The following is a 21,525-nucleotide window of genomic DNA, read 5'->3' on the forward strand; positions in this document are numbered from 1 at the left end:
TTCAAGGCCCAGGACTGGCCAAAAAAAAAAAAAAGAGGATGAGATCTGAGGATTGCAATTCAAAGCCAGCCTAGGCAAAAGTCTATGACACTCTAATCTCCAAATACCAGAAAACCAGAAATGGAAATATGGCTCAAAGTGGTAGAGAGCTAGAAGATAAACAACTTTTCTAAGTATTCAGAAATATACCTATATGTATAAACTAAGAGGTTACAATTAAAAGCTAATGTTTGGAAACTGACCTTCCAGACAGCTTCAAACACTGAAACTTTATAGGGCCCTAGGTCAGGTCCTTTCAGTTACATGGATTTTCAAAAAGCTACCTCTTGAATGATCCCAGAGGGCAAATGCAGTTTCTGCTTAAGGTTATAAACACAAATATCTATTTCACAAACAGTAGGGAAAACTATTAACCTACTACAGGCTGAGCATCCCTAATAAGAAACTATTAAGTTTTGGAGCACATCTGATTTGGGAAATTTAGACCAGGAATGGTCAAACTGGAAGTGCTTCTAGTCACTAGCATTTTAGACTGCATGTATTCAATCTGTACTACTTTATAAAAACTTTCTTTAGGGGCTGGGAATATGGCCTAGTGGTAGAGTGCTTGCCTCGGATACATTAAAAGCCCTGGGTTCGATTCCTCAGCACCTCATATATATGGAAAAAGCCAGAAGTGGCACTGTGGTTCCAGTGGTAAGAGTGCTATCCTTATGCAAAAAGAAGCCAGAGACAGTGCTCAGGCCCTGAGTCCAAGGCCCAGGACAGGTCAAAAAGAAAAAAAAAATCTTTAGATTACTTACAATGAATATTCTAATGTGTAAAACCAAAGCCTGGTCCAAGTATGTACATGCTTTACAACTGACTTTAATGTGCTTTAAAAAGCACAAATTAAACATTAACATCATCAAATCCCTAGTCTTCTATTTGCACAATCTACTTCTAGAGGCAAGAAAAGGCAGGTGGAAGGAATATCCACAGTATTTATGTACAACTACGAAGAACAATAATCTAAAGCTAAATAATCCAATTAATTGGTTTAATAACAAAAAACTATTGCTTTGTACACTTTTCAGTGTTGGATGATCTTTTTCAAAGTAACTTCCCATTCAGCAGAATAAGCATGTCCAAGCATGTAATGCATCCAACAGATTAGAAGTTTGTATAACCACTAGGCATTTTAATAAGATCTAGTTCTTTGAGTACAGTCCCATCCCAAGTATTTCTGAATCCAAAAGAGAGTGCTATTGGTGCCAATTCCAAGTCTGTATGACACCCCTTAGGCAGGCATACACTTAGTATATGCTTTTCCCTTCACCTGGAAATCTTTTCATACATTTCAATTTTCACTGGTTAGCCAGGCTTAAACCAAGTAGCATTTCTACTTTCTCCTTAGAAAGAGAAAGTTACTCTCTATCAGTCACAGTAATCTGAACTGTTTCTATTTCTCCTCAGTAACACTCAATTGTTCCCTCAAGACCCTAGCACAATGCCATGTACACACTGATTATAATCAATTTATGTGAATACATAATTTAGAAAAGTTGGCTGAAAATGTGGTTCATATATAACCACAAAGTCACCAGAGGTGACCCGAATGAAGACTAAAAGAATGTGGCTAAGGAATGAAACCCTTTTTCAACAACAGCTTGACACTAAGTATTGAAAACCTGTTCAATGAAAGCTTATCAAGCATTTAACCAAGAAAATGAGTGCCACGTGTGTGATTTCTATAAGAGTATACAGATAAGAGGAGGATGAGGAAATAAAGTCTATTCAGGAGATGAGAAGTCAGCATTTGGTCAGTAATCAAGCAATGACAACCGTGATTCCAGAGAGTAGGAGGGGAGGGGAGGGGAGGGGAGGGGAGGGGAGGGGAGGGGAGGGGAGGGGAGAGGAAAGAGTGAGTGTGTGTGTGTGTCTGGAGAACTCATAAAAATATACATATAAATGAAACAACTTCCACAGAATTTACCATGAGCAGTAGTTATTCATATGTTCCATTCTACTTTGATTTTTAGTGCCTATTTCACAATTCACTAAAACACTGACCTCTAAACAACTGACAGGCATTCCCCAAGTCTTAAGTTTCATTCTGCAAGAAGAAGTCTCCTATTCCATTTTTTGGCCTATCTTACTGTGACTTACACTGGCATGTAATAACCGTAGAAAAGCATATATAAAACTACAAATTGTACTTATATATCAAACAATATAGTAAGTATAAAGTTCCATGTAACATGTATTAGCACAGAAACTGCCAACTGGCTCTAATCTGCAACCCTTTCCTTCTTTTAAGTTTAAATACTTGAGACTGCTAGACAGTACAAGAACACACCTGAATTTTGCTGTATCTCAAAGGGATAATTTTGAGGACAGTTCAAATTTTTCCTAGAAATATCATTACACTACCACTTGGCCTATGGCCTACCTAGTCCAACGTCTGAAATATCATATGTTTCATTCAATGAGTATTAAGCTGCGTGGGGTCATGTTAACTGCAGTGACAGCAAAGCAACATAAGCACAATTACTGCTGTAGCCAACAGTTAGTTACAGGCCTGTTCTCCCCAAAAGTACAAAAGCTTGAGACTAGGCAATAAAACAAGATCTGTTCCTAGATGCTTCAGCTTTCTGTGTGGTTCTGATCTGTCATTTAACATCTCAGCACCAGATTACAAACTTGAGGAACACTAACTATACAGGCATAAATGCAAAGAAAGGTATTATAATCATTGTGTAATCAAGAACAAGAAGCAGAAATCTGTTACTACCTTAACCCATTACCCAAGAAACCCAGTGCAAATCTATCTTTCTCCACTGATAGAGTATTAACTATTCACCACACATTTGGGTCTGGGTCATTTGTCTGTCTTTGAGTTGCTAATTACTAAACCAAATGAAGAAAACTGTTATCAACTCATTCATAGTGAATACACTAAATGAAGAACATTCACTGATTAAATAACATTAAATGCTTATTATGAGACTTTCCTACACCAATTACAAATTAGCCTCATTTAATGTTGAGGGTGCTGAAAGGTACACGGTATTACCTTTATTTCCATGCCTGAGATAGGTCACATATTAAGACCTTAAAATGCTGGGAACATGGGCTTCTTACTATTTCTCGCTTTGTGTTTTAAGCTTCAAAGGCATCAATAAATGGCAGAGTTTAAGGTGTGAGCATCTTAGAACTTAAGTGGTAATGAACATAAACCAGGGGACATGGGAACAGAGACTGAACAGTTGCTATATACACCTATTCATTTTTTCTTAAATCACGACTTTAATTCTACACAAGACACATCCCTACTATTTGGTGTTTTGGGTTTTTTGTTGCCATTCCTGGGGCTTGGACTCAGTGTCTGAGCACTGTCCCTGGCTTCTTTTCACTCAAGGCTAACACTCTACCACTTAAGCCACAGCGCCACTTCTGGCTTTTTCTATATATGTGGTGCTGGGGAATGGAACCCAGGGGTTCAAGTATATGAGGGAAGAACTGTTGCCACTAGGCCATATTCCCAGCCCCCCTATTTGTTTTAATACAGGAAATCTCCCCTTGCCTATAATTTCTCAAATAAAACTCATGCTTCAGGTTACAGTCCTCGGATGATGAAAATGAGATAGCTCTACAGTCTTCCTAGATCCCAGTTCTGTCACTCAGTTCAAAGGGCACTGGACTAGGAGTCAGTTCCTTGTCCTTAGTGGCCACAACTGCTTTATTAAGGCTGTAAGTGGCTAAGTTTAGTTAAGTCATTTACCTTTCTTTTTGTTTTTTTCAGTTGTGGGGTTTGAACTCAGGGCTTGGGTGCTGTCCCTGAGCCTCTTAGTCTTTGTACACAGGCGAGTAGTGCTCTACCACCTCGAGCCACAGCTCCACTTCCCAGTTTTTTGAGTGATTAGTTGGAGATAAGAATCTCACAGGGACTTTCCTGCCTGGGCTGGCTTTGAACCTTGATCCTCAGTTCTCAGCCTCCAGAGTAGCTAGAAGCCACCCCCTCCCAGCTTGTCATTTACCTTTCATAACTCTGACTTTCATCCAGATGTTGAGTTTTTTATTTAGCTGTTCTCTTTTTGTGGCTCTGGGTGTTGAACCCAGGGCCTGTATATGGTAGGTGTTAGGCTACATCATTGACCCTCAGTTTTTTTAAATGCAGTTATTGTGAGCATCTCAAATGTTGCTAAAGCCAAGCACCAGTGGCTCACACCTGTAATCCTAGCTACTCAGGAGGCTGAGATCTGAGGATCTGAGGATCTGAGGATCTGGCCAAGGGAAGAAAAGTTCCCATGACACTCTTACATTTAATTACTCAAAAACCCTGACGTGGCAAGGTGGCTCAAGTGGCAGAGGGCTAGCCTTGAGCACAAAGAGGTTCCGGGAGTTCAAACCCAACAACAGACCAAAAAAAGATATATTGCTAAAAATAAGGGTATATATATAAAGGTATATAGATAAAAGAAACAGAAACATTTTGTGTCTACGGGTATACTGTAGAGGACCTACCTCAGACAAGGTAAGCACAAGTTCTACAACAACACTACACCCCCAGCACAAGACTTTTAAAGGAGTTCAACTCCCCAGATTAAAGAAACTTAATTTGACAGAAAGTTTGGGTTTAATCCTGGTTATAAAACCAAACTCAGTAACATTCCTATGTGTGTATACATATCTCCAAACCATGATTTTGAGACTTTAGCTTTCAATACAATGTGACTGAAAGTCAGTAGAAAAGCAAAGTGGGCGCCATTTGCGCCAATCTACCTTTTTTTTTTTTTTTTTTTTTTTTTTGCCAGTCCTGGGGCTTGGACTCAGGGCCTGAGCACTGTCTTTCACTTAAGCCACAGCGCCACTTCTGGCTTTTTCTGCATGTGGTGCTGATGAATCAATCGAACCCAGGGAGCTTCATGAATGCTAGGCAAGAACTCCACCATTGGCCACACTGCCAGCCCTATTTTTTTTTAATATAACTAAGAACTGAGCTTTAAAAACATAACTCTAAGCCTGGTTCTATTTTTGGCTAGATGTAAGTTGAGTTTTATCTACCTTCCAAAACTAGCTACACAAATACAAGAGACCAATAATAATAACTTATAGCATCTACACATAAACTACTATTGCTGTAAAGCAGAGCCTGAACTCAAACGTAGACAGTACCACTCATCTGAAACTTCTGCTCTATTATTTCTCCATCGCTACTACGACTTCACAGGACTGTTAAATTATAAAAATGTAAAACACCTTTAAAAAGGAAAAATATACAGAGGGCTGCATTTCCAACAGATGACAACTGTAACTTTTTTCAAGTCTTGAGTTATGTGCCTGACTTATTATCCTGGCAGGTGCACTTTATTAATCACCAGGGAAAACTATAAAAATGTACATCAAATTCTGAAAAAATATCTAAACATACTCACCCAAAGTACAGCAAGTTAAATAGAGCCTCATCTCTTTCAAACCAGAGACAAGTTTCCTGACAGTCACATGGAGTATCTATTCTAAATACTAGCTCTTGAAGTTTTGCTTTGTTAAGGCAAAAACGTCCCATCTTTCAGGATAAAACCTGGTACTTCAGTCACACTGAGTTGGTTCGTTTCCAGTCCGTAACTGCTGTAAGCACGTGCCTGAGTCTGAGCACATGTAATCTAGTGACTCAACAGGGAATGGCATTTACCTGACAGTGCAAACGCTTCCCTATTTCGGCAGCTTCCCATTTAAGGGGGATTTCTTGCGTCACATTAAATCAAGCTACTACTTCACTTTACCTCCACGTTCTAACGAAAACTTCAGGATAAGATGGGAAGAGGTTTGAAAGGGGACCTTGCAAGGGTTTAAGATTTTTTTAAGGAAGCTCAAAAGGCTTGAGAATGAAAAGAAGGCTGGACTTTTAAAAACCAAGACTTTTAAGAGTGAGCCTACCATAACCTAGTGGAAGAGAACACGCGTAGAACCGGAATCTTGGGAGAGGGTCCCGGAAACAAGCGAACTGACTTGCTCAGCCACCCTCCCTCCCCCCATCCCCGACCAAGGCAAAGCAATACGTCGGGACTGGGATACAGACCCGCGGTAGTACCGTCCCAACTTGTGGCTCAGTCACAGGCCAGGGTCAGGATGCGTGCAGGTCGATGAACAAGGCCTGGTGGTAAGAGGCCCATGGGGGGGCCCGGGGCCTCTGCGAACATGGCGGCCGGGAGACAGTGGGGCTCAGACCGCATGGAGCCCGAGAGCGAGCCGCACCCTCTCACTGCCCTCCGGACAGGCCGCACACGCGGCGGCGGCGTGGGCCCAGTGCGCGCCGCCGCGCCCGCGCCGCCGCTGCGCTCCGGGCCGCCCGGTCCCGGACCTCCAAGGGTGGAGCGCGAAGGCGAAGCGGGACCACGCGCTCCCCGGCCCCGGAGCGCCGAAGCCGGGCGCGGGAGGACCCCCATCCCCTCTCCGTGACCCCGGATCTACCTTGGCCTGCAGCCGCGCTGGCGCCCAGGCCAGGCAGGTACAGGTACCGCTGAGGTGCGCGGAAGGCACATATTCCTGGTGCAGTCGGTTGTTGGCGGTCTCCCACACTCGCAAGTGGCCGTCGGCCGAGGCCAACGCGAAATAGGCCTGTCTGTCGGGAGAGAAGGCGCAGGGAACCCCGGCCGAGGCCAGGGGCTCGCAGCTACCGCCGCCACCCGCCGCCATGGCTGCTCTAGCTCCGCCGCAGCCACGTGTTCGCTTGTGCGCAGGCGCACCGGAGCGGGGCGGTGCCTGTGGGAGGAAGTGGGACGGTGGGAGCACGGTGGCGGGGCGGGGGGGGGGGGGAGCAGGGGGCGTGGCCCGTGGCGAAGCGAACATTGGGCGGGTCGGCCGGGAGACGGTGGCCGGATGAGGCCGTTTGCTAACTTAGCCTCCCAATAGTGAAGCAGCCAGGAGGAAGTAATCCTATGTGCTGAGCAAGGCCTTTGCCTTTTTTTTTTTAATCCCAAATGGTTTTACAGGAATGAAGCCAACATGGGTTAGGGCGTGGCTCTTGTTTGCTTAGAAGTTCAGGGCTCTGAGTTCAAACTCAAACACACACACACACACACACACACACACACACACACACACACACACACACACACACACACACACACACACACACACACACACACACACACACACACACACACACACACACACACACACACACACACACACACACACACACACACACACACACACACACACACACACACACACACACACACACACACACACACACACACACACACACACACACACACACACACACACACACACACACACACACTCCTAGCTATTCAGGAAGCTGAGATCGGAAGAAAAGTCCGTGAAACTGGGGACTGGGAATGTGGCTTAGTGGTAGAGTGCTTGCCTAGCATGAATGAAACCCTGGGTTCAATTCCTCAGCACCACGTAAACAGGGGAAAAAAGCTGGAAATGGTGCTGTGGCTCAAGTGGCAGAGTGCTAGCCTTGAGCAAAAAGAAGCCAGGGACAGTGCTCAGGCCCTGAGTTCAAGCCCCAGGACTGGCAAAAACAAAACAAACAAAAAAACCAAAGTAAAAGTCCGTGAAATTTACTAACCACCAAAACGCACACACACACACACACACACACACACACACACACAATTTAGTTGGGAGGTTAAAACATTTGTTATATTTTAGCTTTTTTTTTTTTTAAGAACCGAAGACCAGACCAGACTTTGCACTTGCCTGCTAAATCCCTAACCCCTGTTGTTTTATTTTTTTAAAATTTCTGTTGAGGCACTGGTAGCTCATGCCTGAAATCCTAGCTACTCAGGAGGCTGAGATCTTAGGAGCACAGTTCAAAGTTAGCCCAGGGAAAGGTTTGTGAGAATTAACCACCAAAAAGCCAGAAGTGGAGCTATGGCTCAAGTGTAGCCCGTTTACCTGTGCAAAAAATGCTCAGGGACAGGCACCAAGCCCTGAGATCAAGCCCCAGGACCAGCACACACACACACATTAAATTCTGTTGAATATTAAAACTAAATTCTGTTGAATACATGTCGAATACTGTCACCTCACCATATACTGTCACTGTCACCATGAGGACAGCAAAAAGCACTTACAGGGAGGGACGGGGGAAGGATGGCGTGATCACCTGGGAAAGGGTAAATGCACCTCGGGACTAGTTTTATTTCTACATCTGGAGGGAGGCCGGATAAACGTCTGTGCTCAAAATTAATAGCAAGTTGGTGGGAGGCTTTACAGCGTAGAGGATGCTGTGACACGCTATCGTGTCCCCGTGCTTGACCTCAGGGCTTTTACCTACTGCTGTACCACTTGAGCCACAGCTCCACACCGGCTTTTCGGTGACTAACTGGAGGTTAAGCGTCTGGTGGCATGTCCTGCGCGGGTTGGCAGGGAAGTGCAATCCGCGGAGATCTCAGTCTCCAGCGTAGCTAGGATTACCAACGCCCGGCTCAACTCTTCTTTTGCTTATTCCCCGAGACCAGGTACGGCTGACGGAAGATCGGTCAGAGGTAAATCCTCCGTCCACATTCCCGGAAGCAGGAGAGGCCGAGAGCACCGCCGGGACGCGTTCCTCAGCCGGTTCTACTAAGCCAGGGCGGACGCGGGGCTCAGGCCCCGCCCACCCCGCCCTCCATAGCGCAGGCGCAGTAGCGCAGTCTTCGGGGGTGTGAAGCTCTCGTCACCTGAGTCAGCGCTTCGGGCGGCGGGGAGAGGCGGGGAAAGGCGGGGCCTAGCCTACGTCACTGGTCTGCGCCGGCTCCTGGCGTCATGCCGGCGACCGGGAACCGCGGTTAACCCGTCCGCTACCACCTCGCGGTCTTTGGTTGTGGCGGGATTTTGGGACTAACCACTTCGTCGCGTTCACTGCGGTGCGATTTGGGGGATAGGCTGTTGAAGATGCTGGGTGTCTGTGTTGGCGAGGGATGCACAATGTGGAGAGAGAGGAAAGGGGGGAGGGGGAAAAGAGGAGAGAGGGAAGAGAGAGAGCGCGGGGGAGGCACGAAGTCTCTCCGGAACGGAGCCCTCCTCATCGCCCTCTGTGGCCCGGGCTGGGATCCGATGTCTCTCTTCATCAGACGTCTTTCGTCATTGGAAAGTTCCAGACCCGCCACCATGGGAGGAATCACCTCGAGGTCAGGATGACTTGAGTGGAGAGCTGGACCGGGGATTGCTCCCTTGCCGGCTTGGCCCAGTCTGCGCAGTCGCCGACCGAACCCGGAGATGCTTCACCGATTTCCCCTTCTCAGCATCCGGAGAGGGCCCCTGTTGGGCCCTCGGGGAGCTGGCTTTAAATGTGATTTGGAGGTGGGAAACACCGTCTGACTAGGTTGAACCTAAGCAGATGTTTAACTTGCCCCGGGGATTGGGGGGTGTAATAGCAGTCCGGCTCAGCGAGACTGTGGGGAAGTGCCCTGACCGGATGCAGGCCAGTTCCAGCCAGCGTTTCCTGCGGAGGACGCCAGCCTTGGGTGCCTGGCATTGATGAAGAGAGGGCCTGCCCTAAGGAGACCAACGGCAACGCGATAGCATTAGGTGCTTATCGGTTCCACGACACCTCACAGCGTTTGCATTTGTCATTCTCAGTTTTTTTTCCAATATTTTACGATTTATTGCTAATTTTTGGAAGCAGAAAGCCAGACATTGGTATCTCCTGTAATCCAAGCTACTCGGGAAGCTGAGGTTAAAGATGGTGGCGGTTCGAAGCCAGCTGAAGGAGTAAAGTCCCTGAGACTCATCTCCAAAGAGCCTTCCAAAAGCCATAGAAGCTCAAGGACAGCGCCCAGGCTCTGAGTTCTAGGACTTACTGTGCGTGTGCACACACAGACTCACACCGGAAAGAGCTGGAAGTGCATGTGTGGCTGTAGCATCATGAATGGAAAAAATCAAGTGTGAGCATGAGGCCCTTAATCAAGCCCCAGTACTGACCTACACACACACACATACACACACAAAATGAGGAAATTAAGTTTAAATTTTACTTTGGTAGTCCCTACTCTATCTGTGAAAGTGAAAATTTTGCTAGCTTACTGTTACAGTGATGCAGACTCACTAGGCATGATACTTTTATTCTCTCATGCTCAGGGCAAGACTTGGGCTGCAGTTAATTTTGTAATACTACAAGTGTGGTGTTTTAATTTTATTTAATAAATCATATTACTGGTGCTGCACTGTTTAAAAAAAATCAACAATAGAAGCCTGGTGCTAGTGGTTCATGCCTGTAATCCTAGCTACTCAGGAGTCAGATCTGAGGATCACAGTTCAAAGCCACCCCAGCAGGAAAGTTCATGAGATTCACCCCCATATTAAGCACCCAAAATATGCTGAGAGGAGCTGCGGCTCAAGTTGTAGAGCATTAACTTGAGCAAAAAATCTCAGGGACAGCACCCAGGGTGAGTTCAAGCCCCAGTGAAAGATAGCATATCAGTAGTACTTACCTCACATGCATCAGGCCTAGATCTTTTTTTTTCAGTTTGTTGACAAGGTGTTGTGCAAAAGGGGTACAATTACATAATAGGGCAGTGAGTACATTTCTTGTGATATCTTACACCCTCATTTTTCTTTCCCTTCCCTAGATCAGGTAGGCATATATACAATACCCAGTGTACCAAAATCATATATAGTAGCCAAAGGAAATTCACCTAGAACTTTAAATATAACCTCAACAATAGTTTGCTTATCCTTGTCTTATATGATCATATATACATAGCTGTTGAGCTATTGTGACCCACTGAGAGGTCTATTTTAGACCTTTTTGTGTTTAGTAGTTGTTTGGTTTTAGATACATAGTATAAGGTCGCTGACCCAAACCTGTGGGAATACCATTTGACAAGAAGTTTTTTGTTTTGCAGACCTGGTCTCTACTGTCCCCCGCCCCAACAGTCATATCAAGGAGACCATGCCCCTTTGTTCTCTGTGTTCTAGGCTTGTCTTGCTCAACATTCATTATTTGTTCAAGTTCTGACCATTTCCCTGTGAATACCAATATTTAATCATTTCTAATCGCTATGTAGTATTCCATTATGTATAGGTACCACATTTTTTTGATCCATTCATCTGTAGAGGGGCATCTGGGTAGTTTGCAAATTTTGGCTATTGTGAGTTGTGCAGCGATGAACATGGATGTGCAGATGTCTTTTTGATATCCTGAGACCTGTTGTTCAGGATAGATGCCTAGGAGTGGTATGGCTGGGTCATAGGGTAAGTCTATGTTGAGCTTTCTGAGGAACCACCATACTGTTCTCCAAAGTGGTTGTACTAATTTGCACTCCCCCGCACTCCCTCCAGCATTTGTTGTTGCCTGAGTTCAAAGTATAGGCCATTGTATCTCAGGGTTGTTTTTAATTTGCATTTCCTTTACTCAGGCCTTGATCTTGATCCCTGCCACTACCAAAAACAGAACTATGATAGATATATTACTATGCCTTTCCATTTAGAAAAAAATAGCCACTACCATGAAACAATAATTTTCTGGAAGTGAGTTAACTGCCTAGTTCCTACTTTCAATCTTATACTAATAATCCATTGCCAATGGTTTATTTTTGGCCAATTTTGGGGTTGAACTCAGGGCATGGGCGCTGTCCCTGAGCTCTTTTGTTAAGCCACAGCTCCACTTCCGGTTTTTGAATGGTTTAGTTGGAGATACAACTCTCACAGGGACTTTTCTGCTTGGGCTGACTTTGAACTGTGATCATCAGATCTCAGCCTCCTTGGTAGCTAGGATTACAGACCTGAGCCACTGGCGTCCTGCGCCAAGAGACTCTTTATTTCCAGTTAAGCAGCAAAATGCTGGAAGTGGAAGTGTGGCTCAAAGTGGTAAAGTGCCAGCCTTCATTGAAAAAGCTAATCAAGATGTATGACTCTTGAGTTCAAGCCCCAGCACTGGCAGATAAATAAACATTTCCTTGGTAGTCAAATATGAGGTCTGGTGTGATATACATGGTTGAAGAAGGAATATTTGATTCCATGTGTTGTGGAGGACCGTTTGGAGGTTGTACACAGAAATCCAATCTGTACTTGTTTCAATTAATTTATTAGTATCTTAGTGGTATTGGATTTTGAACTTAGGACCTTAAACAAGGCTTCCATTGCCTGAGCAGCTCCCCATTCTTTTTTGCTTTGTTTATTGATTTGCACATGCACACAATTATCCAATTATCTGGGCCTGGGCACTGGCCCTGAGCTTTTTTTACTCAAGGACAGCACTCTACCCCTTGATCCACAGTGCCATTTCTAGCTTTTTCTGAGTTTATTGGGATAAGAGTCTTACGGACTTACCTGCCCAGGCTGGCTTCAAACTAAAATCCTCAGATCTCAGTCTCTTGAATAGCTAGGATTACAGGTGTGAGCCACCAGCACCCAGCTTACTTTTGTTTTTTGCTTTTGTTTTTGTTTTTGTTTTGCCAGTCACGGGGCTTGAACTCAGGGCCTGAGCACTGTCCCTGGCTTCTTTTTGCTCAAGGCTAGCACTCTGCCACTTGAGCCACAGCACGACTTCCGGCTTTTTCTATATGTGTGGTGCTGAGGCGAGCACTTTACCACTAGGCCATATTCCCAGCCCAGCACCCAGTTTATAATGTGGTTTTAAAATACACTTTTGTTTTGCCAAATTACAGACTAATATATTAATTTTGTACTGGAGTAAGGTGCATATGTTATCTTGTAAAAACTGTTATGGCAGCAGGGCACTAGTGGCTCACACCTGAAACCCTACTCAGGAAGATAAGAACTGAGGATTGCTTTTTGAAGCCAGCCCTGACAGCAAAGTCTCTAAAGACTCATATCTCTACCTAATCACCAAAAAGCTGGAACTAGAGCGCTGTGGCTTAAGTGGTAGTGTGCTAGCTTTAAGACCAAAAAGAAAAAAAAATGCTCAGGGACAGCACCCAGGCCCTGGATTCAAGCCACAGGACATACAAAAACAAAACAAAAAACAAAAACCACTGTTTTGGCACATGTCCCAAATTCAGTGACATTGCTGCTTAAATCATCCTTTGTATCAATAGTATAGAATATTTTTTCTGACAATTTGGAAGAAACTTCTCAAAGGTATAATGTGAACAGTAACATCTTTGGATTTTTAACTTAGTTGTTGGTGAAATGACTTATCCCTGACTTGCCTTTTTCCTTTTCTTTTTCTTTTTCTTTTTTGCTAGTCCTGGGGCTTGAACTCAGGGCCAGGCTGGGGTGCTGTCCCTGAGCTTTTTATTTTCCCCTCAGGCAAGCATTCTACCACTTGAGCCATATCTTCACTTCTGGCTTTTTACTGGTTAATTGGAGGTATGAGTCTCAGGAAATTTCTTGTCTGGGCTGGCTCTGAACCAGGACCCTCAGATCTCAGCCTCCTAAGTAGCTAGGATTTTAAGTGTTAGTTAGCTACCAGCACCCATCTCCTAACTTCCATTTTAGTCTCTTCTTGATTTAATTGTGACATCTAAACCTGGGTAACAGTGTTTAAACTTGAATAAGATATATAGTGAACTTAAAGTAACTAGAAAGGTAGTATTTTAGTAGAAATGTAAAGTACATGTTCCCTTTTCTGAAAGCATCACCTAGGTTATTGAACTTCTACGTGGAATCCCTGTCTGTAACTTTCTCTGTCCTGTGAAAAGTAAGGTCATTGTCAGAGATTGGTTGGTTTGCATTGCAAAACAAAAAATTGAATTTTTACCTCAAAAAGTAGAACCTATGAACAATACAGAGTCACTGTTACATTCTCAAAAAGGAAATTGGGAGTTGAAGGTGAAGAATTTCAAGAGAACAACCATGGTGGATTTCAATTTTATTTTATGCATGAGTTTGCAATAATAGAATGGTTCCTAAGTATACCAAACAATAGATAATAAAAAGAAAATCTTCCTTGGGGATTTTGTTCATATAGACATCGAAATGTAGTACTTTTTCTGTTAACTTAAAATGGATGAGACAGAATAATGAACAACTTTCCTCTATCCCCTTTTATGTAAAATTCTGGTATCTGATGACTAGCCTTTGTAAATGATTCATAGTTTGTTATGAGTTTGGTACATGAAATAATTTAAATATACTAAAGGACATTTTACATACATTTTAGTGATTTAGGAAATTAGTTTAACAGGGTCCAATATACAAATGCTATTATTGAAAAAAAAAAAAGTAACTCCTATAATGCTGCTACAATTCTTCGAAGAACTAAGTTTAGTCTTTCCTATCTATGTACACATTATTTAGGCCATAAAATGTTTTCTGATATTCATTGATTTATGATAGTCTTATCCATTTGGTTATAAAACCATAATGTTAGTGTAATCATCAAATAATTTGTATACAGTAACTTGAAGAGTAGCTCCAAAATAAATGTTTAAGTATGAGAAAAAGTTACAGTAAAAAGGAACAGAAATATTTAACAGTTTTTGTTAACAAATTATAAAAATATTTTACATAGCTTAGATGTATTGTGTTCTACAATAAACAAATCACATTCTAATTTTCCATATGGCCCCCTTCCCTGTATTGCCACTGGCAAACTGGTCATAATAAGTGAGTAGTTTTCAGACCATATCAGATTGTACTTTTTATTAATGTAATTATCTTATTTTTTCTCTCTTCAATTAGCTTTTCCTGTGATGTGAAGGGAGTTTAAACCACAGCTGAGGATCCAAATGACATCAGCTGATTTGAAAATGGGAAATTATCAAATTAGATCTTTATATGGGAAAAAAATCACTAATTTTATAAGTTGGTATTTTTAGCTATTACTATGATTTGTGTAATTTTGACATGTAAATTTGAAAAGCAACAAAAGCTAAAGAAAGATAACTTAACAAAACTACTTGGATGTCCCATTATGACAATGTCTTGTGCTTAGTTTGATATTTTGTAGTAAATAATTCCAAGGTGCTTTAGTTGAGCCATCTCATTCTTCACTTCCTGTAAACCACTCCATGGATTTGTCTATCTCCACAAAATTTGTTTCCTTTCCATGGTTTGATTGATGTTCATTGGCTACTGAAATAAAATATACATTTTAATATAAATTGTGTGTTTCTGTATATTTTAAATATACATTTAATGGCTAATATATATCTTAAGAACTGAGGAAATTTGGACTATATTAAGTAGTAGGAAAAACTGGTAAGAATGATACTGTTACTTTAGAATTATACAGAGATGAAACTGTGAAAAAATTATTTTTGGTTCTGGGAATTAAACTCAGGACCTTAAGCATTGTATATGCTAAGCACATAGTCAATCACTGAGCTATGCTCCCTAAATATAACTTGTTTTGTTTTGTGGTTTTTGTTTTTTGAGACAGGGTCTCACTGTGTAGCTCAAGCTGGCCTTTAACTCACACTTCTCTGTCTCATCCTCCTATATATTGGGATTACAAATAGATACCACCACACCCCAATTACAAAATACAGCAACTCCCCCCCCCTCCCCCTCCTTCCCTCCCTTCCCTTCCCTTCCCTTCTCCTCACTTCCTCTTTCTCCCTCCCTCTCCCTTTCTCACACATGCAGTACTGGGGATTAAACTCAGAGCCTTGGGATTGCAACAATCTCTTTCATTCCTCTCAGAATCTGTGTAACGAGATTGAAAGAATATTGGAGTAATTGTATATAAATTAAATGTCCAGAGAAGAGAACTACACTTTACACATGAATTACTCAAGAATGGGGCTTACTGTTATTCATAGGTACCAGTTATTTAGTATTTGCTATGTACCACAAGTTTTTTTTTATAGTTTTCAAATATGTGCAAGCCAACTTTAAGGTTAAAACAAAGGATTAGAGTGGTTATATAGTTGCTTAAATATAGATGTTTTATATGCCCTAAAGTATCAGTGTTTAGGTAGATAACTGCTGCTATTCCTGGATTTACTACCCTAGTCTAGAACTGTTTAGAATTATGTGTGTATAAAAGTTTTATATCATTTTACAGAGCATGAAGGCCTTTAACCTAAAAAGCTCTGCCTCAATAGTATGGCCCATAATAGAGCTGGATATTATATAAGCACTCAAATATAAGACTTAGGACTGTTGAAGTGCTTTAAAGAAATACAAGCTAGGGCTGGGAATATGGCCTAGTGGCAAGAGTGCTTGCCTCCTACACATGAAGCTCTCGGTTCGATTCCCCAGCACCACATATATAGAAAATGGCCAGAAGTGGCGCTGTGGCTCAAGTGGCAGAGTGCTAGCCTTGAGCAAAAAGAAGCCAGGGACAGTGCTCAGGCCCTGAGTCCAAGCCCCAGGACTGGCCAAAAAAAAAAAAAAAGAAAGAAAGAAAACGGCCAGAAGGGGCACTGTGGCTCAGGTGGCAGAGTGCTAGCCTTGAGCGGGAAGAAGCCAGGGACGGTGCTCAGGCCCTGAGTCCAAGGCCCAGGACTGGCAAAAAAAAAAAAAAAAAAAAAAAAGAAATACAAGCTAGTATGAGTAGCTATGAGGGCCAGTGATGATAAAGTCTGGGGCTTGAACTCAGGGCCTCATGCTGTCACTTTCTTTTCTTCTCAAGACTAGTGCTTTACCACTTGAGCCATGCCTTTAGCTTATTCACTAACTGGAAATAGTGTCTCACAGACTTTTCTGCAAGGCCTGACTTAGAACCATGATCTTCAGATCTCAGCCTCCTGAGTAGCTAGGGTTACAGGTATGAGCCACTGGCATCCAGACTTAGAGGCCTATTAAGATGATTGTCTATCCTAAGAAAACTGGGGTGACACTGAAGGAGTTAATTTAAGGGTAACACACTTGGATTTGTTTTTGGAAAAAAAATTTCTGGCTGCCCTGGAGAACTGGCCGAATATGGAGTTTGTTTGTTTTTCTATGACAAGGTCTTACTCTCCAAGGCTGGCCTGGAATTCACTATGTAGACCAGAGTGGTCTTGAACTTGAAATCTTCCTGCCTCAGTTTCTCTAGTACTGGGATTGCAAGCATGTACCAGCACACCTACATGGGACTGATGCCTTCTGATGTTAGTTTTCTATGTCCATGCCTGCGTCTCAAACATTAAACTGTAAACTCTTAAAAGATCTGCAATTCAAAACTATTTACCATTGCTTTCCAGAGGCTTTGCTTCGCATTTTCTTGGTGGTTGTTGTTGCTTGTGGGGCTTGATCTCAGGGCCTGCCTGGGCAATGTCCCTGAGCTCTTTTGCTCAAGGCTAGCACTCTACCACAGATCTATTTCTGGTTTTTGAGTGGTTAATTGGAGAAAGGAGTCTCACAGGGACTTTTTTGCCCTGGCTGGCTTTGAATGGTGATCCTCAGATCTCAGACTCCTAAGTAGCTAAGATTATAGGTGTGAGCCACCAGTGCCTGGTTCACATATCCAACCAGTAATCAGTAAGTTTTTTAACAGCTTTACACCTATACTGCATCATGTGTAATTTCATTTGTGGATCTAGTTGTTCTACAGGAAGATTTAGGTATATTCTTACATTGTGGAAGGCTTTGATTTTGAACTTTGTATTTCAAACAGTAAGAACTTCAGAAAGCTCCATGGCCACATAAAAGGAAAGTGTGTGTGTGTGTGTGTGTGTGTGTGTGTGTGTGTGTGTGTGTGTGTGCGTGCGTGTGCGCCCATCTTGGGTGCTGTCCCTGAGCTTCTTTTGCTAAAGGCAAGAGTTCTAATACTTGAGCCACAGCTCCACTTCCAGCTTTTTGGTAGTTTTAGTGAAGATCACAGAGTCCCAGACTTTACTGCCCTAGTTGGCTTTGAACCATGATCCTCAGATCTCAGCTTCCTGATTAGCTAGGATTACAGGTGTGAGCCACCAGTGCCCAACAAAGGAGTTTCTCTTCCTTCCTTCCTTCCTTCCTTCCTTCCTTCCTTCCTTCCTGAGCCTTGAACTCAGGGCCTGGGCAGTGTTCCTGAGCTTCTTTTTGCTCAAGGCTAACACTACCACTTTGAACCACAGTGCTATTTCTGGCTTTTTCTGTTTATGTAGCTAAGGAATCAAACCCAGGGCTTCATGCATGATAGGCAGGCACTCTACTACTAAGCCACATTCTAAGCCCAAAGGAGATGTTTTTAATTAATGTTAGCAGTATCTGTGGCTATTTAAAGAGAAGAAAAACCCTGTCAGATTTAAAGTTTCATAGTAATACCTACATGAAGTGATTTAGTAGTGGAAAACGGTCATATATAAAAATATTATGAGGGCTGGGGATACGGCCTAGTGGCAAGAGTGCTTGACTTGTATACATGAGGCCCTGGGTTCAATTCCTCAGCACCACATATACAGAAAAGGCCAGAAGTGGCGCTGTGGCTCAAGCTGGCAGAGTGCTAGCCTTGAGCAAAAAGAAGCCAGGGACAGTGCTCAGGCCCTGAGTCCAAGCCCCAGGACTGGCAAAAATAAAATAAAATAAAATAAAAATAAAAATATTATGAAAGAAGAACCAGATAAGATACTGATTCAGTGGATGTAGAGAAAAGAAATGCCTTTTCTTTTTACATGTGTCAGCTGTTCTGAAACTGTATCCCTTATTTGCTAGTCCTTGACCAAAATGAGACTAGAAAATATATTACTATGGTTTAATTGAAGGTCAGCTCATATATTATATCCTCTGAAAAGCTTTTACCAAACCTTTCACTGATAGCATTGTGGAATCTTTTGTTTTCCTAAAATACATATAATTAATATAACCCTTACCAGTCAATTATATGAGGTGGTGATATCTCTATTTTTTTTGTTTTATTTCCTTTTCATTCTTCTCTCCCTTCACTTCTTCCATTTAACCTAAGGCCTCATGTATTCTTTCTTGGCAATACTGGGTTTTGAACTCAAGATCTTGGGCTTGATAGATAAGCTCTCTACCATGTGAGCCATACCCCCTGCCCTTTCTTGAATTTAAAAATTTTTTTTTTTTTTTGGCCAGTCCTGGGCCTTGGACTCAGGGCCTGAGCACTGTCCCTGGCTTCTTCCTGCTCAAGGCTAGCACTCTGCCACTTGAGCCACAGCGCCGCTTCTGGCCATTTTCTGTATATGTGGTGCTGGGGAATCGAACCTAGGGCCTCGTGTATCCGAGGCAGGCACTCTTGCCACTAGGCTATATCCCCAGCCCGAATTTTAAATTTTTTGAGTTGGTACTGGGGCTTGAACTCAAAATCTTGAGCTCTTGCCTGTTTTTTATTTTTTTTTTCCGCTCAAGGCTGGTGCTCTACTGTGTGAGCCATGCCTCCACATCTGGCATTTTTTTTGCCAGTCCTGGGGCTTGAACTCAGGACCTGAGCTCCCCTGGCTCCTTTTTGCTCAAGGCTAGCTAGCACTCTACCACTTGAGCCACAGCACCACTTCCAGCTTTTTTTTTTTTTTTTTTTTTCTGTTTATGAGCCACAGCGCCGCTTCTGGCTTTTTTTTTTTTTTTTTTTTTCTATTTATGTGGTGCTGAGGAATTGAACCCAGGGCTTCATTGGCTGGCATTTTGCCAGTAAGTCTAATGGACTTTCTTGTCTGTGCTGGCTTTGAACTGCAATTCTCAGATCTCAGCCTCTTGAGTAGCTAGGATTACAGATATGAGTCACTGGTGCCCGACTACCCTAGCCCTTCTTTGCCCTTCATTTAGGGTCTTGTATTTTGGCCTTGGCTGGCCCTAGACCTATGCCTCCTTAGTCGTTCAGATTATAAGCTGTAAAGCACTTTATCTGGCTTGTTTTCTGAGATGGGATCTCACTAACTTTGCCTAAGCTAAATTCAAACTTCTGTTGTCCTATCTCTGCTTCCCAAGTATTTATGGTTCACAGGCATGAGCTACCATGCCCAGAACACAGCTTCATACATCCTAAGCATGTGCTATCCTTAGCCTTATTAAATAAATAAAGAATTTAACCTATATGATGAGAATTGTGGTAAAGACGAAAATAAATACCAAAGTTCAAAAACGATTTATTTTTTAAAATGATGTGATAATATCATATATAACCAATATAACTGATATATATAACCAATATATTATAGGTTATTTAATAGTAGGAATGTTCTGTATCTACTTACACCAGGGCAAAGACTTAGTGTATTTTCCCCCTTTGGCTTTATTCTAAATTCCCAGAGGTCCTCACAGTACACACCCATGTTTCACTTGGACCAGCCTAAGTGTTATGAAGTTGAAGGCAACATAAACAGAATTCAGTATAAAATTTACTTTGAAGGTTGGATGTGTGGCTCAATAGGTAGACTGCATGCCTAGCAAGTTCAAGGACTGAAAGAAAACCCTAGTATCAGGGGTGGGGTGGGGAAAGTGATATGAGGGTTGGGAGATGTGCGTTCTGGAAGAGGATAGGCATCATATACATAAGGCCGTAGGTTCAATCCCTAGCTCTCCCCTCCCCCAAAGAATAATAAATAAATAAAATGCTGTATATTCAAATACAACTGGGTTTCCCTCTAGTTCTTTGTTGTTTTACACGGTATTGTGTGACTCCTATGAGTTTACTTTTTTGTCAGTGTTATTACTGATAGATTGAGTTTGAAATGACATGACTTTAGGGCTGGGGATATAGCCTAGTGGCAAGAGTGCTTGCCTCGTATACATGAAGCCCTGGGTTCGATTCCCCAGCACCACATATACAGAAAATGGCCAGAAGTGGCACTATGGCTCAAGTGGCAGAGTGTTAGCCTTAAGCAAAAAGAAGCCAAGGACAGTGCTCAGGCCCTGAGTTCAATCCCAGGACTGGCACACAAAAAAAGAGAAAAATGAAATGATATGACTTTATAAAGGGCCTAGCATAAGTGACAGATTGGTGACTACGATGTAATTTATAGACTGCTTCATCTATCCTCGCCAAAGGGAAATGTTTTGGCAGTATTTTTCACTCTACTTTGTCAAACTGAAAAACATTTTGTTCTTAAATATTACAATATATGTATGTAAAACTTGTTTTTTGAACACATGTTCAAAGGAAACTTTTTTTTGTTAGCACTAGAATTTGAACTGAGAGCCTCATGCTTGTTACAAAGTCATTCTACTAAGTTTGAGCCATAGTTATTTTTCAGAGGTATTCTCATGCTTTTGCCCAGGGTCCACTTTAGAATGCCATCTTCTACTTACCTCCTGCATAACTAGAATTACAGGTATGGACCACTATACCTGGTTTGGTTTGTTTTTTTCCTGAAACCTGACTTGTTTCTTAAGATGGGGATCTTGTTAATGTTACTTTCTTTTCTCTTGAGTTTTCCTGAAACTGCAAGTTTCCTATCTTTGCCTCCCAAGTAGCTGGGAATACAAGTATGTAGCACTATGCCTGACCAAGAAAAAATATTTAAAGTAGAAATTATGTTATTCTTTTACTTAAAAATCAAGGCACTGGGGGCTGGGGATATGGCCTAGTGGCAAGAGAGCTTGCCTCGTGTACATGAGGCCCTGGGTTCGATTCCCCAGCACCACATATACAGAAAATGGCCAGAAGTGGCACTGTGGCTCAAGTGGCAGAGTGCTAGCCTTGAGCAAAAGGAAGCCAGGGACAGTGCTCAGGCCCTGAGTCCACGGCCCAGGACTGGCCAAAAAAAAAAAAAAATCAAGGCACTGCTTTTTGGGTTGGTTTTGTTTTTGTTGCCA

The 21,525-nt window shown here is 42.7% G+C and overlaps 2 protein-coding genes across 3 annotated transcripts in view; both read right to left on the reverse strand.

The window, feature by feature from the left end:
• Positions 1–6,690, reverse strand: part of Wdr43 (WD repeat domain 43) — a 52,217-nt gene extending 45,527 nt beyond the window's left edge. For both annotated transcript variants that reach the window (XM_048353200.1, XM_048353201.1), the window contains exon 1: positions 6,454–6,690. In XM_048353200.1, coding sequence (XP_048209157.1) covers positions 6,454–6,678 — 225 coding nt within the window. In that variant the 5' untranslated portion in view covers positions 6,679–6,690. The remainder of the gene's footprint in view (positions 1–6,453) is intronic.
• Positions 6,691–14,886: 8,196 nt separating this feature from the next.
• The window catches only part of Spdya (speedy/RINGO cell cycle regulator family member A), a 33,185-nt gene continuing 26,546 nt past the window's right edge, over positions 14,887–21,525 (reverse strand). The window contains exon 7 of the mRNA XM_048353204.1: positions 14,887–14,979. Coding sequence (XP_048209161.1) covers positions 14,888–14,979 — 92 coding nt within the window. The 3' untranslated portion in view covers position 14,887. The remainder of the gene's footprint in view (positions 14,980–21,525) is intronic.

The sequence above is a fragment of the Perognathus longimembris genome, chromosome 8 (assembly GCF_023159225.1).
Source record: "Perognathus longimembris pacificus isolate PPM17 chromosome 8, ASM2315922v1, whole genome shotgun sequence".
Lineage (NCBI taxonomy): Eukaryota > Metazoa > Chordata > Mammalia > Rodentia > Heteromyidae > Perognathus > Perognathus longimembris.